General features: G+C 42.2%; 1 protein-coding gene across 2 annotated transcripts in view; it reads left to right on the forward strand.

Annotated features, from left to right (window-relative positions):
* Nucleotides 1-14,026, forward strand: part of tle5 (TLE family member 5, transcriptional modulator) — a 55,240-nt gene extending 41,214 nt beyond the window's left edge. Inside the window, exons 5-7 of one of the 2 annotated variants that reach the window (XM_084920992.1) lie at nucleotides 6,359-6,421; nucleotides 7,236-7,310; nucleotides 8,957-14,026. In XM_084920992.1, the coding sequence (XP_084777118.1) occupies nucleotides 6,359-6,421; nucleotides 7,236-7,310; nucleotides 8,957-9,181 (363 nt within the window). In that variant the 3' untranslated portion in view covers nucleotides 9,182-14,026. Of the gene's footprint in view, nucleotides 1-6,358; nucleotides 6,422-7,235; nucleotides 7,311-8,953 lie in introns of both variants that reach the window. The other variant, XM_084920991.1, reaches the window with a different exon arrangement.
* Nucleotides 14,027-17,613: the final 3,587 nt, after the last annotated feature.

The raw sequence follows: 17,613 nt of genomic DNA on the forward strand, positions 1-17,613 counted from the left end.
AGTGAAATATGCTTTTGTGCCGTCTGCAGGAAGTAGCTACTTTCCTCTGCATAAATGAATTATTTTATAAACCTGGCTAGCAGCTGTCTGACAGGCAGTGCTCTCTCTATACGTGTTATGGATAAACCTGCGAGAGCCACAAATAAAAGTTGTAGTAATTTCAGAGCAATTTGTTTTAATATTTACAGATGAATCATACATTTACCAATAATCTAGCGTCATTTTGTACTCAGTGATTGAAAAATGTCTCAAGGACTCCCTGTCCTGTATCGTTGCTTGTTGTTCATACTGACGATTCAGCTGGGAGAATTTCCTGGACTTTGAGGTGTCAGTTAGCTAACCTCATCAATGCAGATAAAAAGACTTTTAATACTTACTGAACCTTGAATTATGCACTTCATTACAGGGTTCTTTTTTCTTTAACCTGGCTCAGATGCATTGGTTGCCAGGATAGGGAATGTCTCCATAAGTTACCTGTTGCATGTGCCTCACTGATGTTTGACTGGCAGATCCACTGCAAACAAAATGGTCCTAACTGTTATATTACATTGCTGTATTGTGGTAGCCTTATTATGCTACAGAAATGGATACTCAGAGAGCAGCTTAGTGTTTTTTTGATGGGACGGGTGAGTAAACAGTGACGGTGACTGGTACAAAGATTTACCATAGACAGTATAAAAGATGGACTTTGTGCCAACATCTGAAAGTGAAGCTAATGTGGAAGTACTTTAAACTTGCGTTTTTTTTAATGGCCAGCAGGGGGCGACTCCCTTTCCTAACAAAAGTATGTCTGGTAGTATAGATGTCTATGGGGCAATGGCCCTTGGCTACCTAGCTGTGTGACATCAGATCACCTTCCTGATAAGTTCATGAGCTCAGTCACTAGTTTCAGGTCACTGATTAAAACACCAAGTTCAGTTTGGAAATTATGGTCATTACTAGAATAAGTCCAGTAATTTTTGTAAAAAGGATTTTTTAGGATTTCCGTTCAGTGGTCTCAGGAGTCTCATCTCTGCTTTTGGCGGATGGTGTGGTTCCCTTGGACTCATCAACCTTGCTCCGGAAGCCGAGTGTGAAGCAGCTGGGGTGAGAATTTAGCACCTGAAACTCCGAAGCCACGGTTCTTAGTCAGAAAAGGGCAGCATGTCCACTGCAGGGTGCAGGAGCGAGCTGCTACCTCAGGTGGATAGTTTTAAGTATCTTAGGGTCTTGTTTACAAGTGAGGGAAGAGGAAAGCAGGAGGCTGACAGATAGATGAATGCGGTGTCAACAGTGATGCAGACGCAGTACTGGGCTGTTGTGGTGAAGATAAAGTATGAAAGTACATCTATGATGTACCTTCTTACCCTCACCTTTGGCCCAGCAGTTTTTGATTTAGTTGTAGCTATAGTCTTTTGATTAAAAAAAGTTTAGTTTTATTCCTAATTAGGACTAAATCCTTTTAGTTTTAGTCAACTAAATATCATAGGATTGTAGTAGACGAAGTCTAAAATTGATTCAGTTGAATAAAATACAAAGTGTCAAAGGAGCTGTGCATTCCTCGTGATGCACCGACAGCTTATTGAACTGTTGGTGTGATTATTAAACATAATCTCTGTTTCCTTTGGGGATCTCATTTGAGTGAGGTCACCTAATTCTGTGTGTAAATCCAGTTGTCATTGTTTTTTTGTTGTTTTTAGTAATTTTGAGCATCACGCAGTCATTTCATGTGGATGTAGGTTTTGGCAAAATGGCTTTATATTTACATCCAGTGAAAACGGTGCTGTAAGAACTAGTAAGGTATTTCGAAACGGGAGAAAAAAAGGCCCTCAATCAGGCAGGGCGTGGGTGAGGGAGTGGTCCATACATCAGTTTGTGTTGCTGCAGCAGGGGGAATAATTTATGCTCAGCCTGCAGGAGGAGAGAGCGATGGGCCTCCAAGGGGCCAACCCTTATCGATGACCTCGTCTGGTATTGCCCATCCACACTCACAAACGCACACGCACGCTGTCGTATGATTGACGGCGTGCGCTGACAGCCATATTGGAAGAAGGGAGCATGCTTTGACGAATGGAGACACACATGAAAGTAGCAGCTTCCATGATTTAAAGACCTTCACTTGTATGCACCCGCACAAACTCTGAGGTTGGAAGCACAAGACGGGCACCGCGATGCATGCTGAGCAAACGCACACACCTTTCTCCTTTATCTCATAGGGATTAAATTCATAGGCACAAATGGAGTTGTGTGTTTGTACCCAGCAATCTTCGTACGTGCGTGTGTGTACATTAGCTCATGTACTTTCCCATTGGCTGTCTGCAATCTTTTAGAAATGTCAGTGTGTGGGTAGAGCCAGCGTGAGCTTCGGTGTGTTAGCGTGCACGCTCCTGGGCCCCTCCAGTCACTCCATCATCGCATGTGCCTGCGTTTTTTGTGTGTGCGCGTATGTTACCAGCACATGTTCATAAACGTTTGTGTCTCTCTGCTCGTGTGTGCTGCTGTTACTGTGTGTGCGCACACGCCCGTCCTTTGTGCACAGTGTGAGTGGGTGCCGAGAATCGCTAGTTCCATTAGAGAGTTGAAATTGAAGGGGATGTGTGGAAACGAGTGTCGAGGAGCATTCATGTCTAGGCCTATTGTGCAGAGCCACACTCCCCTCTCTGCTCCTCCTCCTCCTCCTCTGTCTGTTTCCCTGTTTTTTCTTTCTTTCTTTCTTTCTCTCTCTCTCACACTCACACATTCAATTGCTCCCTCTTGATCACTCTGTCCTACTCAATTCAAAAAATGCCTCTCCACTCTGTGCAGTCTGTCTCTTTGCTCTCTGCATCTCTGTTTTGTCTTAGTGAGGAAAAGCAAGGTTGAGTTGCGGATCGAACTGGGAGTGTGTTGAATGAAGCTGTATCGTTTATCTGTTTTTCCTCTTTTTCTTTTCCTGACAGCATTTGTGTTTTGTTTGTGTTGTGTATAGTATATAGGTTCTCATTGTGCTCATCACATAAACCAAACTATGAAGGCAATTCTGAGTATATTCATCTGTATGTGAGGTGAGATGCATCTGCAGGAATAGTTGTTCGTGTTCGGCATGGTGGAAACTCTTTGTTAAGCAGAAGTGGCGACACTGAAAAGGCTGTGATTCAGTTATCCAGTCCTAGTTTTAGGGAATTTCAAAACAAAAATGCCAATTATTTTGACCTCGTTTCGTGAGCATTACTTTTTTTTTTAAAATTCTTTTTATCTGATAACAAACTGAAGATATATATGGAAACTGGAGCAAAAGTCCCTTTGATTTGTCATGTAACTGGTCACATTTGTGTACATGAAAAGAATATTTTCAACCTTTTAAAGGGAGAAAAAGTATCAATTTAGAGGACAGAGGGGCAATTTGACTTCATTTTCCACTCATACCAGAGGCCATTTTTTGGGGTCTGGAAAAAAAGCAAGGTTGAGTTGAGGATTAAACGTGGAATATGGCTAATAAAGCTGTATTCTTTTTCTGCCTTCCTGTCGACCTGTTTTTCTACTTAGTTAGGGTTAAGCAGTCAAAACTACTTGGGTAGGTTTAGATAATGTGGACTACTTTGTTAGGTTTGCACAGTCTTGACCTTTCAATTAGGTTTGGACAATTCAGACTAGTCGGTTAGGTTTAGATCAGGGGTCCCCAATCCCAGTCCTCGAGGGCCGGTGTCCCTGCAGGTTTTAGATGTGTCCTTGATCCAACACAGCTGATTTAAATGGCTAAATTGCCTCCTCAACATGTCTTGAAGTTCTCCAGAGACCTGGTAACTAATCATTTGATTCGGGTGTGTTGACCCAGGGTGAGATCTAAAGCCTGCAGGACACCGGCCCTCGAGGCCTGGAGTTTGACACCCCTGATCTAGACTATTTGATTAGGTTTAAACAATCTGGACTACTTGGTTAGATTTAGCTAATCAAACCTGCTACCACAAGTTTAGATCATAAATCTTCTTGATAAAAAACTACTCAGGGCAGATTTAGGTGTTAAAACTATTTAGCTAGATTCTGAAAAAGGTCGTGGTTTGGGTTGAAGTACAACAGATGGCACTTTGATCAGTGCTCCGGAGCCACCTGCAGCATGTTATCATATGTGTGCTGCAGGCGTAAAAACTATTACTTTTCCTCTTTGTATTGAAATATATTTCAAAGTCACGCTTACAAAAAACAGGACAGCTTGCTTTCATAAACGAGAAAAAAATCTATCAGTATTTCACATTTTGCCACGAGACCCTGTGACTATAGGGGAGCCCACGCAGTGACAAAGCCAGTACACTCTAAGGAAGTCTGTGTAACGTTAGGTTTGTTTACTCTGCCTTCCATACTTCCTTGAAACAGAATTTCGTCAGTGAAAAGTGCTCCAATAGCACTTTAGGAAAGCCAGAATGAAGCAGAGTGAAATGTAAAGTGAGGACACGAGAAAGGAGGCTGCATTCAGAAAGAAAAATCTGAGGGAGAAGAGAAGGTGATGGAGCGCAGGGATAACAGAATAGACAAAAGCTGGGTTGGAAAAAAACAAGATAGACAGAATAAAGGGCACTGAAAAAGAGGCAGAGCCATAGTTAGCGTGGAGCGAGTCCCGCAGAGACATTTTAGAGATGTCAGGGAGATTGTATGTGTAATGATGAGCAGATAGGAGTGAAGCGCTTGATGGGAACTGTGCTCTGCATGCCTAATGTCTGTTAGAAGAGCCTCTCTCCCCTCATCGCGCCTCGAATTAGGCTCTAACACAATTACTGCTGCTTTGCATATCTCTTATGGATTGGATGATTACCAACCAAATGTGATAATAGACCTGCATGTGAGAAAGATAGGGAATGTGCATGATGTGAAAGAGAACACGGCGTATGCGTGCGTGTATGGGAGATTATTACTGTGTGTGTGTGTGTGTGTGTGTGTGTGTGTGTGTGTGTGTGTGTGTGTGTGTGTGTGTGTGTGTGTGTGTGTGTCCGTCCAAGTGTTTTTAGAAGCGTATTAAGTACAAGCAACTAAATTAATGAGGTGAATAAAGGGATTCTGACACATCTGATATATGTGCATGTGTGTGAGATATATTTGCTCCAGTTTGGGAAGGTCATAGCAGATGTTTCCCATACTGATGAGTGTGGCTTAAATTCGCTGAATGACAATTCACATTTAACAAGGGTTTAAAGGATAAGTGTGGTGGTACTCTATATTTTGAGCTGTCATTAAATCCCATGAAAAGATTAAAATGAGCCGTGAGCTGATATCACATTTTATCTGTGTAGCCAGAGGCTATTATGCTGAATTCTTCTGTTCCATAGAGTTGTTGTCCTCGACACTTTGCCCTGGCATAGTTTTTGTTCACCTCTTCTGGCTTTGGTTGTTCTATGTTATCATCTCTGACTTTATTCATTCATTCGTTCATGAAATCTTCTCCATGGATGTCACAGGCATTAGTACCCAGTGAGGTGCAGTAACGTTTTTTACATTCAGCAAATCCACATCTAAGTGTTAAAGACACCCGCACCCTACGTTTAGTTGCTCTACAGCCTCAGACAGAAGCAAAGCTGGTATGAGCTTCCTTCTGTTACTGTATCCCCTCATGACCGAGCATTACTTAGGTGACTTAATCTAATAGAAAAGTAAGAATATCCTTCCCCTCTGTTCCCTGCACCAGTAATTCTTGACTATAGACAGTATAAATATGGATGTAGGCGCCCCCATGTTGTCTGTCTTAAACCTCCATTCTCTTTAATGGCCACCAGGGGGAGACACCTGTGGTGGCAAAAAATAAAAATAAAAAATTTGCAAGCACTATCCCGCTGAGTTTATGGGCTCAGTCACTCATTTCATACTGTATAAAACAGTGGTGGTGTAGTGTTGCAGTTTGAGGTGTACTCCTAATGTTCCAAACCTGGATAAATGCGAAGGTTGCATCTGGAACGGCATCGAGCATGAAACCCGGTCATTAAACCCGATCTGTGCGCTGTGGTGAACTCAATAAACCATAAAGTCCGTTTTGTAAATTTTGATTATTGTAAGATTCAGAAAGGCGAATAACCCAAGATCTGAGCCTACATTTCACAGTCAGATCCACCCCTTACTTCATTATGAACACGCTCAGTGTGTTTTATTTTGAGATACTCATACATGCACCGTTCTATTCTAACCACTGAATATACAAATCCCTGTTTATTACAACAACTATCAGTTTTTAGGAAACAGTGGAAAGTTCTTTTATATTTATGACCATTTTTTAAGGTTAAAATTATTAAGCTTTGATGCTGACAGGGTGGGGAAGATGGAAAATTTAGTTACATATAGTTACATATTTTTTTCACTGGGTTTGTTGGGAGTGATAAAAACATGGAATACTATAAACCACTGTGCTCTCCTCCAACAGGCTGAGATAGTCAAGAGATTGAATGGGATCTGTGCACAGGTCCTCCCCTACCTGTCTCAGGAGGTAAGCGCGTGCACACGCACACACACACACGCACACACACACACTCTGGCACAGAGACGTCAATAACCCTCTGACCCTCAGCACTATTCCTTACATCCTGGAATGAGATCACCCTCATTCCCACCTCATTACCTCTCCACCTCCGTGACCTCAAGCTCAGCATCCTTCTTCTCTCCTCCCATCATTCATCATCACTTGCTTCCTGTGTTTCTTTCCACCTCAATTTCCATTTCACCCTGCCCCCACCTCGATTCTGCCATATTCAATCTGTCCCATCCTCACGGTTGTCCCTTCCCCCCTCCCCTTTTGACCTCTTCCTTCACTCCCCTCTTTCCCTCCATTTTTCCCTCCTTTGCCTCCTCCTACTCCATCCAACTCTTCTCTTGCTTTATACATGTGTGTGTTTGTGTCAGTGTAATAAATGGCTGTGCGATTCAGATAAGCCATGCTCTTATCTGCCCACCAGGGGGCTGACCTCCACCCATTACAGCACACCAGCCAACCATCCATTCCCGGGTGTCACACAAGGCTTGTGTGTGTGTGTGTGTGTGTGTGTGTGTGTGTGTGTGTGTGTGTGTGTGTGTGTGTGTGTGTGTGTGTAACTGGATGAATAGCAAAATGGTCAGAGGGGGAGGCGCAACACCAGAGAGGGTTGTCAGGTCTCTGTTGGGACTATTGATATTGATCTAACCTCTCCACCCCCCCCAACTCTCCTCCCCATGTTTCTGTCTCGCTTTTATTGTCTTTCTCACTTTCCTCCTCTTGTCTTTACCCCCTGCCTCCCCCCCCCCCGTCTCCCACCCACCATCTCCAGCACCAGCAGCAGGTCCTGGCAGCCATAGAGAGGGCCAAGCAGGTCACCCCCCCAGAGATGAACTCCATCATAAGGGTACGTTGTTGCAGCACTAACCCTGCCTGAAAAAGTGCAAATATTGACCAACCCGATCAATTCTATTGTTTTCTTTTACATCTTGCATTAATTGACTTATTGTTTGTGAGGATAAAAACCTTTGTGTGTCATCTCAGGGTTTTTCTCAAAAACCTAAAATGTGCTTCTCGTTTTTGTTTTTATTATTGCTTTTTTTATATCGTGTGAAATGAAAAACCCTAAACCTCAAAGGTTTCCTGCCCCGATCTGTTTCCTCCTAAACAGAGCATTATAAAAATAAATAAGCTTTTATTAGCTCCAATTGCTAATGAAAAACGTTAAAATGACCCATAAATCATGATTATATTCAAGCGCTTGTAATGTATGCCTGCACAGTAAAATAAACATTTATAATTGTTCCCACTGTTTTGTTTAAGCAGCTCTGGGAACAATGAATTTTAAAGGGTTTCTTTAGAGTTATATTGATGAAGTCCAAGAGAAACTTTTAAAGCACAGACTTTCTTTTTTTTCCTGATGCACCAAAAGCTGGAATATAAGAAATTAACTTTTCTAGAAGTGGCTAAGCTCCAAAGAAGTGCTGGATTCTTCTGTTAAAGCCTCCATGCCTTGAATTTTTTTTGTTTAGGTTTCATGTTAAATGTGCAGATTTAAGTAGAGATAACCTCGGGGCATTATTAGGGTTAAAATCTCTTCTACACTTACGTCTTAGGAGTGTGTGTAGTACTCTTCATCACGAGTAAACTACTTTTTGTGTCTTTTTAAAGTGGTGGTATCCATCCCATCGAGGGGATAAATTTGACTAAGCCACAATCCTGTCCATTGAAACAATTACAGCACAGTTATCTCGCTAGCTAAAATACCAAATCAGTACAAACCAGGCCAGCTCGTTAGCCTGCTATGCGCAGATATTCTTTATATCGGCAGCTTTAACTACTTCAGCTATGCTTCATCATTATCAGCCTCGTGTTAGCTATCCTAGCTCCTCCATCATTTCACTATTGTCTAGTGTTCGCTAGCCCAGCCACTCCATCACTGTGATGGATGATTCACGGTGGTGCGTTGCTTTTGTCTTTGTGTCTGCGACTTGTGATAAAGAAGGTGGCGCTCTGCGTTGGCGTTTGTGGTAGGGCGTTCTGTTGTCGGTGGATCTTTTGCTTTGATTTTGGTGACATCATGTAGAAAGTTAGAGGATCAGCGGGGGCAGTTATGTGTCGATCATAAGAGGTCAGAGGGAACTGCCGTAAAAATGAACTCACTTTTGGGTGTGTGTGTAAAAGAGAAGCGTGGCAGTAACAATGTATCTTTCTGTACTTTAAAATCTAAGGCATGTCGATCCCATGATATTGTTTTTTCCAGTTCTGTGCTCAGTTACCTCTTTGTCTGCACTTGTTTTCTGAGGCTTTTATACTTCTTAAAAACTGCATCTATTATAAATAAGCTATGTGTATCTTCTACTGAGCATGTGCTATGATACGTGCGTTCCATCTATCCTGTTGTATATAAACTATTAGCGCTGTGCCTCAAGGGTTATATATTAAACATGACTTGTGGTTCTATAATAGGTCTGTCCTGTGTTTTGCAGTGATTTGTGCGCTTGATCTATCCTACTGTCTCTAAGTTGCGTCTGATTCTTTTCCATGCAGCAGCAGCTCCAGGCTCACCAGCTGTCTCAGCTTCAGGGCCTGGCCCTGCCCATGACTCCGCTGCCGCTGAGCCTGAGCCAGCCGACCCTCCCTGCCGTCACCACCTCCTCTGGTCTCTTCTCCCTCTCTTCCCTGCTGGCCTCTCAAGCCCAGCTGGCCAAGGAGGAGAAAGCATCGCGGGATGGAGTCGACAGCCACCGTGAGGAGGATGGAGACAAGTCTGATTAGATGGTGTTTCAGCCCTATTCAGCTCTGTTTTTATCCAGAGACCTGAATCCCTAGATTCAAGCCCACTTGGCCTATAGCCTCTCCCCCAGGTCTCCCTCTCTTTGACACTACCTAACATGGGCTTCAATTTCATCTCTTCCGACCCCCTAGCCAACCCCATTATTGGGAAGTCTTTGGCACATACCACCTTATATCCTGGTATTCACCATAGTTGGGTTGTTTCTATATCTTTTTTTTTTTTTAAGCCATGAGACTGTCGCTCTCTTATGTATCTTGTATTTTCAAGTGCTCTCTCTCTCTCTCTCTCTTTTTTTGCATGTGATTAAGCCACATTTATCCCTTTTTTTTAAAAGAAAATCAGGACTACTTTCTATTTCAGTTTCTTCCTGCCTCCCTCTTGCTTTTTCTCTCTCTTCTGATTCCTGTTGAGTTTCCGTGTTTTCCTTTCTTCTCCATGCCTCTCTCTCTTCCTCCCTGTCTTCCTCCCACCTCTTGCCTCTGCCTCTTTCATAGGTCCTTGTTAGACAGGACTGATCCGTCAGACTGAATGCACTGTTCCGTAGGTGTTAACAGAAAAACTGTTAAACACTTGGATTTGCTGGCAAGCTGTAAAACTTGTCAGATGCAACACAGGATTCCTAAAAACTTCATTTTCCCAACATAAAGGTCTCACCGAGATCAGCAGTGTTGATATTTCATGGTGTTTCACCTCGCGTGTATTCATTCTAAGATAAAAGTGGGCTCAAAGTTTAAATGTTGGATTGATAAAAGATCAGAGAATTGTTTAAATAATGCCCTGGCTAAAGACAGAAGCGTGCTTAAAAGCTATACTCACTTTCTAATCAAAAACCTCTGCCTTCAAAAGAGAATCGGTGTTATGAAAAGACATATCCGGGCAAATTAGAGATTTTGTGAGTAATCCTAATTTTATATAAAATAAAAGCATGTTCTTAGATCCGACTTAATGCTGAGAGCCGTCAGAGTAGATAACAGACCCACCTCGATAAGTAATCCCCCCGACGTTTGATCCTTGCCCGACCCTGTGAGGTGCGTTGGATAAATCCACCCAGCACCTTAACTGAAAGGCATCATTAAACGGAGCTGAGGTAGCACAACGTGCAGCAAAGAGAAGTAACGCCACTTCACGTCCACACCCTCCCACCATCTTTTTCCTCTTTAATGTGCACTAATATCAGAGCAGACACTGAGGGGAGAAAGAGTGCATGTTGTGTGTTTGACAGCAGAGGGCAGCGTGTGTCTTTGAAGCATCCTCCTCGCTTGGTTCAGGCTTGTGCAGAACAAGGACAATGACAGAGTGCAGACTGTGTCACAAAGGGAATGGCTTATTTATCCAGTCTGAGTGTGCAAACTTAACACACAGTAGACACTAGACCGGTGGCATCAATTACTGCAGTGATGCAGTTCTCGAAAAGTTGTCTGCTTTGGTTTATTTTGGTCTCTAAATGGAACGGCTCCATCCTAGCATGAAACAAAAACACGGGCTCTCTGTAAATTCACTTTTAAATACCCTACGTTTCACCACACATAAAGATCTTTCACATATCAGATTAATCCTGCATTATACAGTTGATTTAATGCCTACATGGGGCACTGAGTATGATTGAATATAGTTACATTACTGTAATTCACACAGATGAAGCACAAGTGCATTCTACAGCTGCTGCTATCCAAACTAATCAAAAACACCCCCTTCAAACAGAAAGGTCCTGTATGCTCTTGGTTGTTTTCAGATTAGACCTCAAGTCTGCTGGAAGCTGGGCGAAACTATGCCAGCCCGCCACAACATTGATGATCTCATTGCAATACAAAGTTCAGCTGCGGAATCTTCTGGTTTGGCTTTCCTTTAGATGTTATTACGAGCAACGGCACCCCTGCCACATTGCTGAAGGTCTTTATCCGGTCCCAGAGGATCTACTACCACCGTCCTGGTGCCAGACGCCAAAGGACAATTCCCAGATGTCTCGTTTCCATGCACCAACCCGTTGGAGCTTTTTTGGAGGTGCAAGGTAACATACTCAGTGTTAGGCAGATGGCTTTAAAGTTGTGGTTGATTATTTTATTAAAATACCCGCTGCATCTTTTACCAAATTCTTAGGAAAAAAAAAGTTCTGCTCCATGTGGGGGTCTGCAAAAAATGTAGTAGTTGACGTTGCATAGTTTGTCCAACAGAGGGCACTCTGCAACACGCGTGATTTGAATGCCACGCAGCAAACGCAACAACCAGCCGGTCACTAATCTGGGAACCAGGTTTACTGAAGTCAGACTCTAACTGTAAACTGAGCAGATCAACAACTCTGAGTTGGTATTTTCATGGAGGCTGGTCAGAGTAGGCAGCCATTTTTAATGATGCTGTCTGAAACAGAGGTCGCTTGTGACATATTGAGTCTCATAAAGGTTAAATAAATAAAACTAAAATTATGTTGGGCTGCTCTATATAATCGTAGAAAAAAGTTTGTACCATAGGTCTGCCATCGGATCAGAATTGAATCCGATCATTTCCTATCTGATTTCTCAGGATTAACAAACTGAATTTTATCTAAACCTGCTTCCTGGAATAGGGTTGTGATCTGAGAGGAGCATAGTATAATATAATATCACCAAATACTGTTTGTTTTTTGTTTTTTTTAAATTAAAGAGTGTCTTTTGCATTACATACAGTTCCTTACTGTGATCTAAAATTGGTCATTACATGAAATGAAGACACATCTGCAGCTCTTTAATAAACTCTTCTGTTTATTTATTTTTCAAACCAGCATGGCAAGAATTCATGTTATTAGTAAGGAGAATAATCAGTGATCGCTTTTAGAGGCATCTGAAAGTCTTATGTTGCATTTAATTAAGAACATTTGTATAATGATAGCATTACAGTCCAAATTCAGTCAGTTAGGAGACTATTATTTGTAAAGTAGTATAGAGCCAGTTTGACAGTATCTTTTGTTCGGTGGTTTTCACTTCAGACATTTTGACATGTCACAGTAAGGTAAGGTGTAAATAGTAGAATTAATGACTTCCATTGAGCTGTTAAGGTGTCAGTGTCCTGGTACTGTTCATGCTATCATACTGTCATTGCTTAGTGGGAAATTTAAATTGACCAGAGCTGTAATTTATATCAGTAACACAGATATTCTTCCTGTTAGTACAAGTCAAAATCTCTGCTGTGAAAAGTATCAGTGCAAATTAATAAATAGTGGAAGTAAACCAATTTTTATACTCAGTGTGCATTTATAACACCAAAAAAATGCAAAATAGGACTGAAAATTTGTGTATAGTTAAAAAACAAAAAAGAATAGAGACTACATCGCGTTCTTCATCATGTTTGGGTTGAATTTGTTTGCTTTTTGGATGTATTGGAGTTTCTTTTTTACTGTCCCGGGGATTTGTCAGGCAACAGAAGTGCGAATGGACGAAATGTCTGCTTTCAAAAAGATGACATGCAATTTGAGAGGTACCACGTATACTTTGAAAATGTCGAACCACACTTAAAAGCACGCACACCTGTCTTGACCTCCTCTCTTTTCATCTCTGAATGGCTTCATTGAGTGTAGCCATCTCGAGCTGTATATGTATTTTTAAAAAAACCTGCTCCTTTCATTTGGGGGAAAATAAGCTGAGAATGGTCTCCGGTTTGATGATAAAGCACATTTTTATTGCAGAAGTACCCTTCAAAGAGATCGGCGAACGTGCACGTTTGATATCCAAAAGTGAAAATACATATGAGGGACTTTCAGAATAAAAGCCTCCGTCTTCTAAAGGTTCAGGTGATAAACTGTTGATGGCATTTGCTGGAGGACTCTTTCAATGATCCCCATTGTTGTGTATGTATGTGAATACATAAAACAAGGTGTGTATAAACACTTGTACAGATCCCGTAGTCGATGCTAAACCAGATGAAATGCGTTGCTGTTCTTACAACTAAAGCTAACATGCTACCTTGCTTGTGAATTAAGCTCGCGGCACGTCGTCCTCCCATCTAGCTGCATACTGTATGTATCTAGTTACATACATACTGTACTTGTTGTAGTGAAATGCAGAGCGTGTAGACAAAGCAGAACACACACACACACACACACATCAATGCATGTCTGCGGGGGAACTGAGATTGATTTCTTTCTAGTGGAGACATATTTTTTTTTCTTTTTAAAGAATGTTTGATCCAAACTTTCTGTGATCGATGCACTCGTTCCTTTCCTCCCCCCTTTTCTTCGTTTTTAAATATTAATCGATATGAGCTAGAGGGAGATTTGCAAGGCTGACGTTTTAGACGTACAAATGAAATTCTATGTATTTGTTGAAGTAGTTGGAGGTGCTCGCCTCTGTATACAGTTATACATAGAAAGCTTTATGTGTATATGGCTGCATCTTCTCTTGTCTGTCCTGGATGATTCTTGTGCTATTGTGTTACAAAACTGATGTGACACCAGGGGGGAGGGAAACTGCAGTATGTTGACCTTTTCACCCTTTGATCCCCCTTTCCTTTTCTCCCCCCTCCCTCCACCCTAACACTCCCTCCCTCCCACCCACTCCCCTTGACTCCTGTGCCGCCTCTTTGCCCTCATAGCGTGAAGCATTGTAAGCGTTTTGAGCTTTGTAAAGGTCTTTTTTTAAATACTTATTTTGTGTATAATGTAAAACCTAAAAGTGTGTACTTTGGCAAAAAAAAAAAAAAAATGTTTTGTGTCTGAAATCATAGCTTCATTTAAACAAACGAAAAAGAAACTCTAAAAAAAAAGTACAGCAAACATTTACTATAAATAAAATGAAATGTTCTGCAGTAAGGAAGGACTTCTGGTGCCTTACAAATAAAGTCAATCAAATCATAAACAAGTCTCGCTCGTCTTTGACTTGATGCACACCGTCTCCTGACTGGGAAGAGTGGCTCTTGTGGGCTTCCAACATTTTATTGTCCTTATTCTGCTTATTGCTGGCAGGATGGAAGAATCATTGCTTCCCGGTTATCTCAGGGTATGAGTGTGAACTTGCAAACTGAAAAATTTGCAATCAACATTAACAATAACCAATCCCTAGCTTGGCTGGCTGCTGCACCACTCACACCCCAAAAAGTTACAAAGAAAATGTTATTGCAGGGTAAGTGAGGTTTTTCAGGTATGCCCCACTGTGAGGGGAACCCTAGGGTGGATCCAGGACATGTTTCTTCTCTTGGCTGACCCTTGAGGCCTGAGAGAGGGAGGTCTGATAATCTCTGTTCAGGCTCGTGACTGGATAAGGACAAATGGAGGGATGGATTGATTATTAGGAAATATGCACGTTGTAATCAGGTGAATACCGTTGCTTTTCCAATTGTGCAGGTGTAGCAACATTGACTCCTAAAAATAGGAATAACCCAAAACCCCCTCTCTAGATGTATGCCACTTTAGACAGGTGACAGTGAAAGTCTTATTTATTGTAAGGTAACACAAACCTAACAATTTTTAATTTCAGCTCTAAAAAAATCACGATTGTGATCTCTGCCAATAGATCCCACTCGATCCTACTTTAATTTCAGCATACGCCCATGAAGCACACTTCACAAGGTAACATATTATTTGGAACATGGGCAACTTATTATTTTTAATTGGATGAAAGATGCAGAGCCAGTGATAAATTTTTAAATCAGTTTCACTTCATGATACTGAAGTGCTCTTTTGCCACCATTCAGAGAGACCGATTAAAAACCCAAACGCTGGCATGGCTGATTAATGTGCAGATTAATCAAATCTCTCTCGAGTGTTTCAGCTTAAACTTGAGCTTGTGCTTGTGCGTGTCTTTGGGAAACTGTTACTCATCACGCCAGCGCAGATGTTCTTTATAGTGGCACTAAAAAACTCAACATACGAGTGAATCACCCATCTTTTAAATTTTAGGGTCTAACTCCAAAGCCTAGATAAGAGAGCACTCAGTGTTTTAAGATCAGTGATGTTTGAGTTTTTTTCCAGACCCGGAATTATTAATTTAAACGTGTCCTGATGTCTTCTGACCGCCCCAGGGTGGCTGTAGTTCACGTCAGATCCACCAGGAGGAAGTGTTGATTTACGTTTACCAGCCCTTTTTCCACTGAGGTGAACCCGGCAGGTAATTGCTCTGAGGTATTCTCACATGCGCTCCTGTGTTTGTGTCACATTGGAGGCGAAGCTTCCTGTTCTTAAGACTGCAATGATGAGATTTTATCTATTCTGCACTGCGTGCGTCCAGATTTGATGTTACATCTCGAAGGCAGCGGATCACGACCCCGCTTGGCACCTGTACAATATCCCCATTTGGATGCTCTGTTTATCAGGTTTGAGCTCTAACTTGGTTTGCTGCATTCACCACTCCTCCTTGTCCATTCAGGTGGATGCACATCCAGTGGATTTTTGTTTTTCTTTGTGCAAAATTACATTGGTTTCTTTCTCATTTCCTCCTCAGTCTGTTTTCTCTTTTTCCTCCCTGTCACCGTCTCCCTCTGGTTGCCTTCCTCACTGTGTGTCCAAGCAGCCAGATATGTGAGTGTGTGTGTGTTTTCAGAGATGAGGGAGAGGAAGGCTTGTGAGCCCTCTGAGTTCCTGTGGTTGCAGCCCTTCCTCCCCTCTTCCTCCCTTTCCTCTCTTATTCTGTCTCCCAGCAGACGGCTCTGGATCTGACACTTAAATAAATATGAAAGTGCCCTATTTTTTCCTCTTTCTGTCTGAGGATTCACACATTCCTCACAAGAAGCTACACAGGCAGCAGAGGAGGCGCACATCTCTCTCATCCAGTGTTTTTTTTTTATTATTTCTTTCTTCCCCTCCCCTTTCTAAACCCCATTGGGAAAAAAGTGCCACATTCTTACTTAGGTTGTTTAATTAGTGGCACTTTAAAGGATAAAGTTGGTGTCATATTATGTGAACAAATCCCATGAAAAGATCCCTATTGTAGCATATTCCTCAGTGCTATCTCAGGACGACAAAAGCAAACAAAACAAAACAAAACAAAACAAAAACAACCCTCTTTTTCATGCCATTAAAAAAAAAACTTTAAGATTTTAGCAGTCCATGCTGGAGAAAGTCAGTCTTTGGTCCCCTATAGCTCCTCTCCTCACTAGCACACATAAAAGACTCAGAGCTAGGACAGCAATATGCTGCTATTTCTTGTTAATGGTGCTTGGCGATGCAGGCCAGTGCCGGCTGCTGAGCTACATTTATTTAAAGGTGCCCTGCCCGGCAATGTATCGAGGTGGCGGGAGGGTTAGGGGTGCAGGGTTGGGGGTGGTTTGAGATACATTATACTTTGTATAAATGAGAGAGAGTCACAACCAGACAAAAGCCCCTCACATTTGTTGTGATGCTGAGATGTAACCAGCATGAATTTTTAAAGGCACACTTGTTATGCTTGTCCTTAAATTCTGCCACATATATATTGTGGTATCCAATCTTGAAAGTCAGGCTTTGTGCAGCACATGAGTCAAACACAGCCCAGTATAATATTAGTAAGAGCGTATATACTCAACATAGGAATCTCGCTCACACTGCTCCACCCACTTCCTGTTTATACCTTTTGCTTGCAAGCGGCGGCCAATCAGAAAGAAGTTGGCTTAAAAATGTAATAGAATGGAAATTGTGAGTCATACAAAGCAACTCCAGTAGAATCCATCAATAAAAACACGGAGCAGGAAATGAGCATAACTGAGACTCATTATTTTTTTTCAAAAACGGTTAAAACCTGACACGGTGCTCTCATTGCTGCATAAACAAATGAACCTCTTTCATTACAGCTGCGCTCAGAGCCCGTCAGTTCTCTGCTTGCTCTTTTCCCACCGGGCACTTTTCACCATTCAGCTGAGAGCTCTGCTTATATCCGTGCCTGCTCTTCATATAGCATACAAATGTAAGTTAGTATTGTCACTGCCCACTTGCTGCTTGTGTTGAGCTTGATGCTGTTGACAGAGCCGGAGTGGAAAAGTCAAATCTGTAGATCATGTGCATTTATATTTTAATCCATTGCACGTGCGTGACTTAAAGCTGCACGAGCCGACAGGTTTGGAACGGACACGTTTGAAGATGCCGGCTGTGGACCTGCAAACCATGAAAGCACCGACTCTGTGTATGTGTATGCAGTTCTGATGGGAATGCACAGGGCCTGCACTGGAAAACAAGCGTGGTGTGTGTGTGTGCGTGTGTGTATATGATGATGATGATGAGTGCAAGCAAAAAGAAAGAGGGAGAGAGCGGCGGAGAGCAAGAAGCGTCTTGATTAATCATGATTGACTCATTCAGAGCCCACTCGTCTTTTCCCCCTCGCTCCCTCGCTCCAGCTCTCCTTTATGGCTTGATTACGGAGACGTACTCTATCTCTCATTACCTCCCCTCCTCCGTCTCTCACTCCTTTTCTTCATCTTTTCTCTCTTCCTCTGACAACCCCCCCCCCCACCACCACCACCACCAATACTACTCACCCCC

Source organism: Perissodus microlepis, chromosome 23, assembly GCF_051167445.1.
Source record: "Perissodus microlepis isolate ML-2025 ecotype Zambia chromosome 23, ASM5116744v1, whole genome shotgun sequence".
Lineage (NCBI taxonomy): Eukaryota > Metazoa > Chordata > Actinopteri > Cichliformes > Cichlidae > Perissodus > Perissodus microlepis.